Source organism: Rattus norvegicus, chromosome 4 (assembly GCF_021556685.1).
Source record: "Rattus norvegicus strain SHRSP/BbbUtx chromosome 4, alternate assembly SHRSP_T2T, whole genome shotgun sequence".
Taxonomy (NCBI): Eukaryota; Metazoa; Chordata; class Mammalia; order Rodentia; family Muridae; genus Rattus; species Rattus norvegicus.
The window spans coordinates 14,163,921-14,177,914 of record NC_141537.1 but is presented as its reverse complement, the minus strand read 5'-3'; the positions used below and the strand labels follow the sequence as shown (position 1 = coordinate 14,177,914).

At 45.7% G+C, this 13,994-nt stretch overlaps 1 protein-coding gene across 1 annotated transcript; it reads left to right on the top strand.

Moving 5' to 3' along the window:
• The first annotated feature begins 1,209 nt into the window (after positions 1–1,209).
• On the top strand, positions 1,210–13,978 carry Pmpcb (peptidase, mitochondrial processing subunit beta). The gene is given in 13 exon segments (NM_022395.2): positions 1,210–1,324; positions 3,317–3,457; positions 4,191–4,277; positions 4,634–4,763; positions 6,664–6,862; positions 7,288–7,367; positions 10,191–10,303; positions 11,070–11,213; positions 12,277–12,437; positions 13,289–13,374; positions 13,446–13,534; positions 13,665–13,740; positions 13,831–13,978. Coding segments are annotated over 13 exon segments (1,470 nt in total). The 5' UTR covers positions 1,210–1,225; the 3' UTR covers positions 13,896–13,978.
• Positions 13,979–13,994: the final 16 nt, after the last annotated feature.

Sequence of the window (13,994 nt, the reverse complement as noted above, 5' to 3'; positions counted from 1 at the left end):
TTTGCAAACAGCGCCACCCGCTGGAGGCAGAGCACATGAGGAGGTCAGAGGCTGGGACCAAAGATGACTTGGAGTTTCTAGTTTGGACGTTAGGATGAAGGGACCCGTGACTGGGTGCTCGCTATTACAACTATGGGGAGAGATGTAGGGGCAAGGCGGGAATCCTATTTTGTACAAACTGACATGGAGGTGCCCAAGGAATTTTCATGCCTAGTTGCTCAGTGGTGGATCTTATAAGAGGAGAGCCTGGGTGGGTAAGACAGGTCGTCGGGTGAAAAAGGACACCTGAACGATAGCGTGAAGCAGACATTAGGCAACAAGGGGACAAGTTAGACCAAACTCCCAACTTCTAGAGCCACAGTGCACACTCTTTAGTGTTAAACAGCCTGCTAGGCAGCCAGGAGGAGTCCCCACTGTAAAATTAGCTTAGTAATAGTCTCTGCTTCCCAGGTAAAGTCACTCGCAGGGCAAGCCTGTCCCCCGAAGTTCCACCCCCAGAATTCACGTAGAGGGAGAAGGGGCAACTGATTGCATAAAGTTGTCTTCTGACCTCCATAGTTTGCAGTGGTGCGCACCCACGCCCTTCCCATAATAACAAATTAAATTAAAAATTTTAATTTAAAAAACGTGCTTGCTATTTGTTAAGCTTCAAACCCTGGGACAAATGGAGGAGGTGTCTGTTTAACAAATCTTAGTTTCGTTAAAGGGTACGCGGATAAAGGGGCACCCAGGAACGTGAAAAGGCAGTTTGTTTAGGCAGAGCCCTAAGACTTGGAGGCAAACGACATTAAATCGTGGTAACAGAAGGTAAGACTAGGTTTGTAAAGCGTCTGTCTTTCAGTAGCAATCTCGTCAAAGGTATTCCTATGGAATGGAATAAGCAAAGCTATAAACATTAGAGCAACAACAAAGATACATCTTTTCCTCTCTGTGTTCTGTCCGTCCCGTACTGGTTCTTTCTGATTAATTCCAACCATCTGGGGATACAGGTTCCTTTCACTTTGTCCCATGCGTGCCTTGCACATCATTTCTACAGACCTGATTATTGGAGTGAACTGAGGAGGGAGTCAAGGAGTGAAGGGACTGGGGGTACTAAGTCCAGACACAGAATCAAAGGAATTTTAAAGGCTGCAATCCCCGTTGCCGCCACAAGGTGGGGCCAGCTTCCTATTCTGGGACCTGGAGTCACGACCCGGAAGTACCTTTTCACCTATCCACAGCAGAGATGGCGGCGGCGGCTGTATCCCGGACGTTGTTGCCGGTGGCCGGACGGCGCCTGTGGGGATTTACGCGAAGGCTTCCGCTCCGCGCCGCCGCTGCTCAGGTGAGCCTCGCTTCGTCGCGCCCCAGAGGCTCCCGGTGCGCTCTGGACCGGGCCTCCGGATCCCCTGCCCCGGGGCGCAGGCGACCGGGCCGCAGAGGGGGCGGGGCGGCTGCTCCCTCCCCACCCCGGTGTGTGTTAGTAAGTTATTACCAATGTTACTGTATGTCGGGCTGTTCTCACCCAAGAAAAGGAAACCAGGACAAGCGCTTCAATTTGAAGTTGGGTTTGCTTTTGTTTTTGATATTTTGAGACATATTTGTTACTCAGAGTTTCTCTGGGCAACATCTCTGGCCGTCCTGGAACTTGCGGCATACATCAGGCTGGCCTCAAACTCAGATCCGCCTTCCCCTACACAACAGGGCAGAGTCATGTCCTGTTACATTGATTGGTCAGGGAGCAGGAAGCCTTTGGGTTACAGAAGCAGGACAGTGCAGGTTAGTAAAAGTTTCTTTTTTTTTTTTTTTAAGAATTATTTATTTATTTTATGTATATGAGTACACTATAGCTTTCTTCAGACACACCAGAAGAGGACATCAGATCCCATTACAGATGGTTGTGAGCCACCATGTGGTTGCTGGGAATTGAACTCAGGACCTTTGGAAGAGCAGTCAGTGCTCTTAACCACTGAGCCATCTCTCCAGCCCTAGTAAAAGTTTCTTAAGTATCGGTTTCTATGGCTGTGATGAAACACCATGACCATGGCATCTCTTATAAAGGAAAACACATTAATTGGGTCTGGCTTACAGTTCAGAGGTTTAGTCCGTGATCATCATGGAAGGAAGCCATCATGGCAGCACATAGGCAGGCTTGGCAGAGAAGGAACCAAGAGTTCTACATCAGGGTTGGCAAGAGATAGACAGAGACAGACAGACAGTGGGCCTGGCTTGAGCATTTTAAACCCCATAACCCACCCCAGTGACGCACTTCCTCCAACCTTCTAGTAGTCCCTCTCCCTGATGACCAAGTATTCAAATCTATGAGCATTTCTATTCACACCACCACAGTACTGTACAGGCCTAGTGGTTAGGTCAGTCTCAGGGTTAGCAAATATGGTTTTCTCATTCCAACATGAAAACGCTGCTGAATGGTGAAGCGTCTGTAGTCAAACCAGTTGGCCAAAGAGGATGTGAGGCACCTGCCATGTTTCCGTCTGTCTCTGCCCACACATGTCCTTTGTGAACAGTAGCATCTTGTTTCATATGTACAGTCAGTTTTATATTTTTATTTCAGTTCCTTTTTTTCTCAGTGATTATGAAACATTTGTTGAGAGAGGCGCTTGAATCAGGTGTGTCTGTGTGGGGTAATGTAGTAACTGCTCCTGTTCCCAGAGAGAAGGGCATGTTCCTGGGGTGTTGCTGTTTGGGAGAACAGTTGGTTAAGTAGGTGTCTTAGGAGGCTTTGACTGCTGTGAACAGACACCATGACCGAGGCAAGTCAACTAAAGGACAACATTTCATTGGGGCTGGCTTACAGGTTCAGAGATTCAGTCCATTATCATCAAGGCAGGAGCATGGCAGCGTCCAGGCAGTCACAGTGCAGGAGGAGCTGAGAACTCTGCATCTTCATCTGAAGGCTGCTAGAAGACTGGCTTCCAGGCAGCTAGGATGAGGATCTTAAAGCCCACACCCACAGTGACACACCTACTCCAACAGGGCCACACCTTCTAATCCTGCCACTCCCTGGGCCAAGCACATACAAACCATCACACTAGGCTAGCGCTAGAGCCCAGTGGAACCAAAGTTGAGGAAAGAATTTAGTTTTGTCCAGAATTGGGTCCTCATTCTGCATGCTTTCTGCCAATGGTACACACACACACACACACACACACACACTCACACACTCACACACACTCACACACTGATTACATGCCTCCCCTCCCCCCAGTCTAGGAAAGTGTGTTTTGGGTGAGTCTCTTTGAGGGTTTTTGCTTTTTGGATTGACAGTGATGCCAGCATAGTAATGTTTGCTCTCCTTTCCTTCTACACCCATCAGCCATTGTACTTTGGAGGGGACCGACTCAGAAGTACACAGGCTGCTCCACAAGTTGTTCTGAATGTTCCTGAGACACAAGTCACTTGTTTGGAAAATGGACTCAGGGTAGCTTCTGAAAACTCTGGGATCTCAACATGTACCGTAAGTGACTGCTACAGCCTTTACTTGGTACCTCAGCTGGGAGGGAGCAGACGCACTGCAGCTCTCTGGTTGGCTGGTGGTTTGTTGATTACTTTGCCTGGCAAGGCTCTCGGAGCTCGAGCCTTCCTCTCCAGTTCTACTTTTGTGCCGGTCCCGTGAGCCCCTCTCACTGTTGACGTCTGTTTTTGATGTTGGTGGGGCTAATCAGCTTCCCCACAGACGGCATCCAAAACTCACCTCATGTGTCTTTGATAAGTTCAGGGGAAGTCAAATGGCTGTGTCTGAGGTTATAAAGCTTATACGCGCGTTCGAGCCCAACCTTCTGACAGTCCCTGATGTTGCTGCCACAGCTGTTAATTGGATGAACTAAATGAGCCACCTTAAGAAGTTGAGTCTGATACTTGTATTCTGTTGTTGTTGTTGTTGTTGTTGTTGTTGTTGTTGTTTTCAAGACAGGGCTTCTTTGTGTAGCCCTGGACCAGACTGGCCTCAAACTGAGATTTGCCTGCCTCTACCTCCCAAGGCCTCCCATGGGAGGCATGTAACACCACGACCTGGCTAAGTCTGAACTGTGTGGTCTCGGACACTGGAGCTGGAGTTACCGATGGTCGTGAGCTGCCGCACATGGTGCTGGGAACAGCTCAGGTCCTCTGTAAGAACAGCGGATGCTCTTAGCTGTGGAGCCCTCTCTCCAGATGCAGGGAATTTGCCTAATTCGTTGGGTTTCATGCAGGTTGGGCTGTGGATCGATGCTGGCAGTCGGTATGAGAATGAAAAGAACAATGGCACCGCTCACTTTCTGGAGCACATGGCTTTCAAGGTGAGCTGCGAACCTTGCTCAGAGGCGTCCTCTGTGAACGATGATGTCAGCATAGATACTGTGTTTACGGACAAGACCTACTTCAACAGCATGCTGCATGCTGCTTTTATTTTTCCAGTATTGTTTTTGAGATAATCTATGATAATTACTTTCTGATATTGAAGGCAGGGTTCTCTCGGGATATAGGAATACAAAAGCCATTTTTAGTGAGTATTTTTGGAAGCCTAATAGACCTTACAAACGTGTCCTTGCATGACTGACACGGGCTTCTGTTCAGTGTACTTATTACCTGGTGTGTTTGGAATAGATGAAGGGTAAAAGGAAAGTATCCTAACTGCTTTCTCCTCTGTTTCAAGGGCACTAAAAAGAGGTCCCAGTTAGACCTTGAACTTGAGATTGAGAACATGGGTGCCCATCTCAATGCCTATACCTCCAGAGAGCAGACTGTCTACTACGCCAAAGCCTTCTCCAAAGATTTGCCAAGAGGTATCGTTAGCCATACTGCTGGGAATGTGATCTTCAGAAGGGTCAGTCGTAATCTAGCACTGCGGCTTTTGCATGTCTATCGTAAAACGGACAGAAATGTAAGAAGCAGCAGCAGCGACAGAAAACCCAGAGAGGCATCTGTTCCTATTCTTGCCTCCGAGAACAGATCGAAGACTTGACGAGGGATTCCTGTACATGGTTGACACATGGCTCTCCCCAGGCTCAGGCACTTCCGTTCTGTGATGCAAATATTAGTCCTGAGCAAAATTAACAAATGCCTATTTATACTATTTACTTATTAATGGTTATATTAGCAGGATAGAAAGCTTTATTTTATAAAAATAAGATGATTGTGTTGACAGGGTAGTACATCAATTAGTATAGGATCTTGAGTATATTAATTACAGAAAACATTTTTTCCAGTAGAAGAATTAAAAACAACATAGCATTGCAAAGTTAATTAGTGAAATTATTAACTTTCATGGCTGCAGAGTGGTAATCAATTATATTGCTCTAAAATTTTAGTTACTGTAGGGTTTTGTCAGTTTTGTCATGTAGTGGTAATCCACACAAGGACTCTGTGTTGTGGTAACCAGTGATTGGTGTCAGTTGCTCTCCACATTAGTTTTGGAGCCGTATCTCTCACAGAACCGGGCTCACCCAGATTTCTCTGTACAGCTGGCCAGCAAGTTTCATGGATCCTCATGTCTCTGGCTAGCATTGGATTATAGGTGCTCCTGGCTATGTAGATTATAGATTATGGCCTGATTTTTTTAAAAAGAGATTTATTTATTCTATGTATATGAATACACTGTAGCTGTCTTCAGACACACAGAAGAAGGCATCAGATCCCATTACAGATGGTTGTGAGCCACAATGTGGTTGCTGGGAATTGAACTCAGGACCTGTGGAAGAGCAGTCAGTGCTCTTAACCGCTGAGCCATCTCTCCAGCCCTACGGGCAGATTTTTATGCTCACCCATCCTTGATTGAGAGACTTGGACTGCCTCAGTGAAGAGTATGTGCTGCTCTACCAACAGAGAGGATGAGGTAGACATTCAGAGGAAACGGGTTTCAGACCAACACTGCTTTAGACTTCCAGTCCCACATAAGCCTGAACCCCCGGCCGTCTGCAGCTCTCCTCACTTCCTCTCTTGCGTTAGGAGTTTCCTGTCTGGGTTTTATTGATGATGATAAAAACATGAAATTGGTAATTTCCCCCTTTCACAGTCGTTTCTGTGAGCTTTCTCCAACAGCCTGCCATGTCCTGCTCTTGGTATTTGAAGTTAGTTGGCTCAGACAAGGCCCTTGGAAGTGAACTCAAACAGGGAGAGAAATTTACACTAGAGCAGAGCAGGAAACCAATCTTTAAGTTTATTTCTCCTTTAATACATTTATGTTGCTATCACAACACAAAATTTCCTTCCCCTTGGGCTTCTTGCCACGTTCGGGCTTGAGCAGGCACAGCTCTGTCAGCAGCTCCTGAAGGCACATTTTGGTATAGCAAGTCTTTGCTTGGCTAGAGTGCAAGCTCATTGCTCTGAGAACATGGGTAGAAACGCTTCCCATGCCTCTGGCTGCCCTGCAACTGCAGCCTGGCCTTAAACTCAGATCCACCTGCTCTGCCTCCGAGTGCTGGGGTTAAAGGCATGGACCACCTCCACCTGGCTGTTTCGGATGTTCTGTTTAGAGCCATCTGTGTTAGCAGCCACATTATACAGTATGGCGCTTAGGACTTTCTCCAGGCTCTTTTGTACCCCGGGTTCACCTACATTTTAGTGTGCTAACCAAGTTAAACCTCTCAGCATTGAGTGATGGTGCATGCTGTGGTTTCTGATGTTGCTTTAAGGGATTGTAATCCTTGTGTGTGTTCTGCTTTTTGGGTTTTGTTTTTCAATTAGCTGTAGAAATTCTTGCTGACATAATTCAGAACAGTACATTGGGAGAGGCAGAGATTGAACGTGAGCGTGGAGTCATCCTCAGAGAAATGCAGGAAGTTGAGACCAACTTGCAAGAAGTTGTCTTTGATTATCTGCACGCCACAGCCTATCAAAACACCGCGCTCGGACGGACAATTCTGGGACCAACCGAGAACATCAAGTAGGTGTATTTCCCGCGTGAAGACTTGGCACAAAAGTTATGACATAGAGCAATCAGAATACACATTTTCACGATAACTCTCACTCTCTTCATTTAAAATTGTGATTAGCCGTGCATAGAAACTTGGGAGCAAAACCAGGAATGTTGGTGCATTTGTGTTTCTTGATACAAAGGGCAGAACTTTTGCTGCTTAGCTTCTTTTGTGGCTGCTCTCAGCACTGAGAACACCTTTAAGTTAAGGTGTGTGTTCTTCACATGCGGTGTGAAGGCCTGCGCTGCTGCTTTCCTTAGCGCTGCCTTCCTGGTAGGCATGCTTGCCTATGAGACAGGAAGATTGCTGAGTTCCAGGTCCCCCGTGCCACAGAGCGAGACCCTGTCTGCAGAGTGAAATGAGAGAAGTAACTCGTGTTCCTTACTGTTTACAGATCTATAAGCCGTAAGGACTTAGTGGACTACATAACCACACATTATAAGGGACCAAGAATCGTGCTGGCTGCTGCTGGAGGTTAGTTATGTCTCCAGACACATCCTGAAAATATTTAAGTCACTGGAACCGGACCCCTTAGTAGGTTTCATTCACAGGAAAACTCGACGATCCATTCAGGATATAAGTGTCCACACACAGGGATTATTTAGAAGACCAAGGCTAAAGGACAAGCTGGGAAACAGTTAACTTGGAGGACAGTGTTGTGTAGTTGTGAGCTTTTTAGCTGAGGAGTGGCTTCATCCGTGGTCAGTCCTGGGATGGGAATACCCATTTATGTGCTTAGTCACGCACTCAGAACAACTGGTACCGACAGGGAAGTACACAGGGAGCCCAGAGTGCGATGGGGAACAAAGCAAGCAGTGTAGGAAGATTTACCTAGGGGCCGGCGTGCGGGGTCTGTGAACGGGGTGCCCTGGTTAGTTGGGGTCTCACTGCCATTACTAACAGCATACGGATATAAATTTTATTTGGTCCATAGGTTCATTCAGACATTGCTGGAGTTGGAATATCCTAAAGTAAACTGTGTGTCCTGCAGGGTTAGCATTTGTCTTATTGGCTTATACATTTTTATTGTTTTGAAACAGTTTTGTCATATAGCCCAGGCTGGTCTTGAACTTGGAGCCACCTTCCCACCTCAGTCTTCTGAGAGCTGGCCCAGCTGAAGCCGCCACGCCTGATGATGCCAAATACATGTGTTCATTTCCACGTCTTTTAAAAAATTATAGGTCCCCTGCATTTTAGGTGGGCTGTTAGAGTAGGAGCTGTGAGTCTGGCTTGTTAACAAGATGGCTACTAGTTCTGATGGCTAAATAACGAGGGAAGAGATGGCCAGGCGTAAGGATGGTTTCCCGGTTTCTCACTGTTCCTTTGGCATTGCTGTCCTGCCATGATTCTGCGTTCTTACCTCTGGATTGATATCCAGTGACTTTCCTATATGGCAGTTCAAAAACAGTACGTCTAAGACTGTTGTGTTTCCATCACAGACTTGTTTGTTTGTTTGTTTGTTTGTTTGTTTGTTTCAGAACAGGGTTTCTCTGTGTAGCTCTGGCTATCATAGAACTCACTCTGTAGAGCAGGCTGGCCTTGAACCTGGAGATCTACCTGCCTCTGCCACATGAGTGCTGGGATTAAAGGCGGGCATCATCAGTGTTTGGCTATGTCACAGATTCATTTGGAAACCGTGGATATAATCTGTGCTTTTAATAGTTTTGTTCAGAGAAATATCGTTAAGATCTGTTCTTATGTGTTTTGCTTGCATGTGTGCATGTATACCACAGTGCCTGCAGAGGTCAGAGTTGTAGATGCTTGTGAGCTGCCATGTGGGTGCTGGGAACTGAACCTGGGTCCTCAGGAAGAGCAGCCAGTGAGTGCCCTCTTAGCTCTCTAGTCCTCAGCCAGCTCTCTAGCCCCCATTTAAATAAATCTTTTTTTTTTTTTTTTTGGTTCTTTTTTTTCGGAGCTGGGGACCGAACCCAGGGCCTTGCGCTTCCTAGGCAAGCGCTCTACCACTGAGCTAAATCCCCAACCCCTTAAATAAATCTTAATGGCAGTATTCACCCCCCCCCCCCTTTTTGGTTATTTTATTTATTTACATTTCAAATGTTATCCCCCTTCCCAGTCTCCCCTCCACAACCTCTTATCACCTCCTCCCTCCCCTTGCTTCCATGAGGATGCTCCCCCACCCATTTACCCACTCCCATCTCCCCACCCTGCCATTCCCCTACACTGTGGCATCGAGCCTCCACAGGACCAAGGGCTTCTCCTTCTCTTGATGCCAGATAAGGCCATCCTCTGCTACGTATGCACCTGGAGCCATGGATCCCTCCCTGTGTATTCATTGGTTGGTGGTTTAGTCTGGGGGTCTGCTTGGTTGGTATTATTGTTCTTCCTGTGAGTTGCAAACCCCTTCAGCTCCTTCAGTCCTTTCTCTAACTCCTCTACTGGGGCCCCTGTGCTCAGTTAGTGGTAATATTTTTAAAGCATTTGCACAAGCCTAAGTATGTGTCATATACATACAATTCCAGAACCTGGAAGCTAAGACAAGAGGATTACAGGATCAAGGTTAGCCTGGGCTATGTAGCCAGACCTATCTCAAATACATACAGATTACTAGGAGTTTAAGCTGATGTGTGTGTTCTAGAACGTTCACTGATGCATATCTTTGTGTCCCATGTTTTGAATAATAAGAAATGTAGGATCTCAATGATTTTTCTGAGGTTTGGATATCATGAGCACATGGGAAGATAGAAATGTTTTCACAGTGTAGAGAGTTGGTTTTGGTTGCAGAGTTCTGCTGGCAGAACTGTGGACAACTCAAAGGTGGAGCCCTGTTTTGTTCTCTCACTTAACAGGTAACTTACGAGATGACCTTTTCTAGGGTGCACACTGAGCTTTTATAACTTAACGTGATTTTTCTATAGAAATAGGGTTTTCTGAGTGACGTTTAAAACAGCATTTTTAAAAAAATGTGATCAAATTTCTCCTTCTTGAACTGGCTTGGAGCTTTTTGCCCTGACATTTGTCCTTCCAGAAACAAGCCTAGAAAAGTCACCAAGACAATAAAAACATTTCCAGAAGATTACAAAAAAAAGACAGGGGAGGTCTCAGGCTCTGTCTTTTATCTCCGAATACATTTATGTGGGTGAGCACCGACTGCTCAGAGAGGGACCCTGTGCAGAAAGTCGCTTAATTGGCTCAGAGAAGGGAAGTTCTTCATGTGGGAAGACCATCATTCACATTAGTCCTTGTCAGACTTACTGTAGAGCGTTCTACTGCAGTCGGCTGACTTGCGTTGAGTGTATGGCTGTTCGATACATCAGAACATGTTTTCTCTCACTTTAGGTGTTTGCCATAACGAACTGCTGGAGTTAGCGAAGTTTCATTTTGGTGACTCTTTGTGCGCACACAAAGGAGATGTACCAGCTCTGCCTCCCTGTAAATTCACTGGAAGCGAGGTAGAGTGATTTCAGTTAGCAGTCAGCCGTTAGAAGTCTTACATCACGTAACACTGAGTATAAAGGGGAAGGCCTGACTCAACAGATTAAGATGCTCAGAGGACCAGGGTTGGGCTCCACCTAACTGGGCAGCTCACAGCCACCTGTAACTACCATTCCAAAGAATCTGACAGGCCCCCGTATCAGCAGTGAAGGTGTCCTGCAATAAAGGCTGTTGACAAGGAAAAAAAAAAAAGAATCTGACAAACTCTTTTGCACAATGCCAGTGTATAATGTGGTGGGTGTAAAGGCTACCTTATAAGTAAAGGGGCTGATTTTCCGCTTTTGAATTGGGTGTGTTTCGGCTTCATGGCTGCTCCACAGAGAGTTGTAGGGATGGCTGTTAGAGCCAGAACTTGCAGGGTCTACTTCTCAGTACAGTGTTATGCATCAGGCCTAGTTTGCCAATTTACGATGCTTATAGTAATTTTTGGGAGGAGGTCTGATGTTGGCAGCTACATCGATTTATACCATAGTACAGATTTAAATTTGGATTAATAAAATCATATAAGATATTGGTAAAATAAGGGAACTCCTTCTAATCAGGTGGAATTTTAAACAAGATGATCTGATGAAAGAAACTTACTCTGTAATCCATAAAAATTGTCTGAACCACACAGTAATACTGCCAGATAGTCAGGAGTCATAGCAAGCATTTTAACCTCACAGTTAGTGACTCCCATTTTCCTTCCTTACTTCATTAGCTGTCCTTGTTTGTCTTACCTAGATTCGGGTGAGGGATGACAAGATGCCACTGGCGCACCTCGCAGTGGCTATTGAAGCAGTTGGTTGGACGCACCCAGACACGATCTGTCTCATGGTCGCAAACACACTGATAGGCAACTGGGACCGCTCTTTCGGAGGAGGAATGGTAAGTGGTTTTTGAAGTAACTTTTCATGGTAAATAATGTAAATTGTCTAGGTGCAAATTCTTTGCAAGACTCTTCCAATGTTCAAAGTGGCAAAAATAGATTATCATGACTTTTGACTTAATGTTTATTAACTCATCTTGGATTGCACCTAAGCCAGGACAAAAATAAGGTCTTTGTTAGACTGGTAGCAGTTCACAAAGTAAGGGCAGAAGAATCTGTTTTTAATGTTACAGTAGTCATAGTAGGTACGGTGGTGACCGTGGCTGTTCACGTGTGTCAGCATTAGTGTCCTTACTCTCTGAGCATTTTAGCATGCTCAGAAAACGTTCTCATCAGTCCACACTGCGTGTACTAGTAAGTACTGAGCAAAGTGTCCTTCCTTCCTCACATACAGGCTCACTGTTAGTGTGTGGAAGGGTTTGTGTGGTAGTTAGTGGTAGTGTGCTTGCTTCCCAGGCCTGAGCCTGAGGCTCCACCAGCAACAGAACAAGGAACTGGCTGTCTAAAGAGAGAAAGCAGACATGGCAAAAAGTACTTCTAAAGAGGCAGAAGGGATGGACCTCTCCGCACTATAGATTAGTGTGAAAGCTCCATTCCATGGGGCTATCTTGGGTTTCCTGTGCAGTGTCACTTCAGAATGCACTCAGAGCCTTACATGGCCCACGACAGTACTGTATTGTCTTATGACTAAACCAACTGCAAGAACTCACTGTTCACTATTATGTATTGAACCAGATACACGTAACTGTTCCTTTGAATTCTAAAGTTACTGTTGAGGTGTTGCTGGGTAAAACTGGGAGCTTGAGCAGAGCGTGGCGGTGCAGGCCTTTAATCCTAGCACTCAGGAGACAGGCAGGCAGATCTTGGAGTTTGAGACTAGCCTGCTTACAGTGTGTTCTAAGCCAGCCAGGGCTATGTAATGAGACATCTCTAAAAACAAACTTAGAAACTGTTAACCTATCAGAGTTAGCACTCGCCAGTAGCTACAGAGCTCACTTTTTTGTGGGGACTTGGGTTCGTGTGCCCAGTTCACAAACCCAGTTGGATCGTTTGCCTTTCCAGAATTTATCGAGCAAGCTGGCCCAGCTCACGTGCCATGGCAATCTCTGCCACAGCTTCCAGTCCTTCAACACCTCCTACACAGACACAGGATTGTGGGGGCTCTATATGGTTTGTGAACAAGCCACAGTTGCTGACATGCTGCACGCTGTACAAAAGGAATGGTGAGGAAAAGCTTTCAGTGGTTAAAGTCTTACCTAGAATTTACTGTTTTAGACCAGTTTCCCAATGGTGGTAACATTGGCTTTTAAAATGGATGCACTGTTCTTAACAACAAATATTCCCTCTCAACCTCATGTGAAGCTGGCTTGAATCCCCAATACTTCCCAAGGAAAAGAAAAACAATTTGGCCTGGAAAGGCAGGTTAGCAAAGTCAGTGTAAATTTACAGTCACCAGAAGCAGTAGTTCTCAATCTTAGGACTGAGGCCCTTTCACACAGTTCATGCAGTGACGCCCCAAGCATACAATTTGTTGCTTCTCCACATCTGTAATTTTGCTGTTATGAATTGGAAATCTGATGCGACCCACAGGTTGAGAACCATTGAGCAAAAGGATTAGTTATTAGGCCAAGGCAGAAAAATATGTAGTGACTCAGAAATTTGTGTTTCTTTATTAAGGGACTGAAGTCTCTAATTTAACTGGGATGTATTTGATCATTAAGCTAAATACTGGGGCTGTTACATTCAGTTGACTTGAGAAACCAAGGGGTGACCATTGACCTACCTATCTCAGTGTACATTGCCAGCGTCACAGAGAAGTATTTGAAGCCTCAAGAAGACTACTCTCACAATGTGGTCATTCTATTTTTACACTGAATCACTGTGTCTGCTGATTAACAGCTAGAATCTTTGAGATGGTAATGGTATTTGGAAAAAAGTACTTTCATTTTAAGATTAGTTAATTTCAGCTGTTTGCTGAATTGAAATAGAATTGTTTGTATGTTGTGGTCTAACATAGCCGTCTTGCTCTTCAGGCCAGCAAGTTAGATTTACCAGCATTTCCCATGTGTTCTAGGATGCGTCTGTGCACAGCTGTTAGTGAGAGTGAGGTCGCACGCGCCAAAAACCTTCTCAAGACAAACATGCTGCTGCAGCTTGATGGTAAGAGGTGAGGCGGGCTGCGGGGAGCTGCAGTGTCTGTGTGGATGCTAGATGTCCTTCCTTCTCTACAGGGTCAACTCCGATCTGTGAAGACATCGGTAGGCAGATGCTATGCTACAACAGGAGAATCCCCATCCCTGAGCTTGAGGCCAGGATCGATGTAAGTACTAAGCTTTGGGTGCTGCAAAGGCTGAGCGAGGTTCCCAGTCTAGACTCAGTTCAGGAAAGTCACGTATGTGGGATCCGTCCTCACTACACAAGTCCTGATGACGGTATCATCTCCATTGAAGGCTGTGGACGCGGAGATGGTTCGAGAAGTGTGCACCAAGTACATTTATGGCAAAAGCCCGGCCATTGCTGCTCTCGGTAAGCTCAGCTCTTCTCCTTACCCATACAGAGTGGCTAAGGACGTGGGGGTCTGTCCTAACTGTTTTTACTGTTCTTTTGAATCCACAGGTCCTATTGAGCGCTTACCAGATTTTAACCAGATTTGTAGTAACATGCGCTGGACTCGTGACTGATTTTTGTGATGAATTATCCTACACATACATATTTATAAAACTGAGACCTAGAAGTTTTGAAAGACTGCTCATCTTCAAGTGAAAAAATAAAAACTTTAT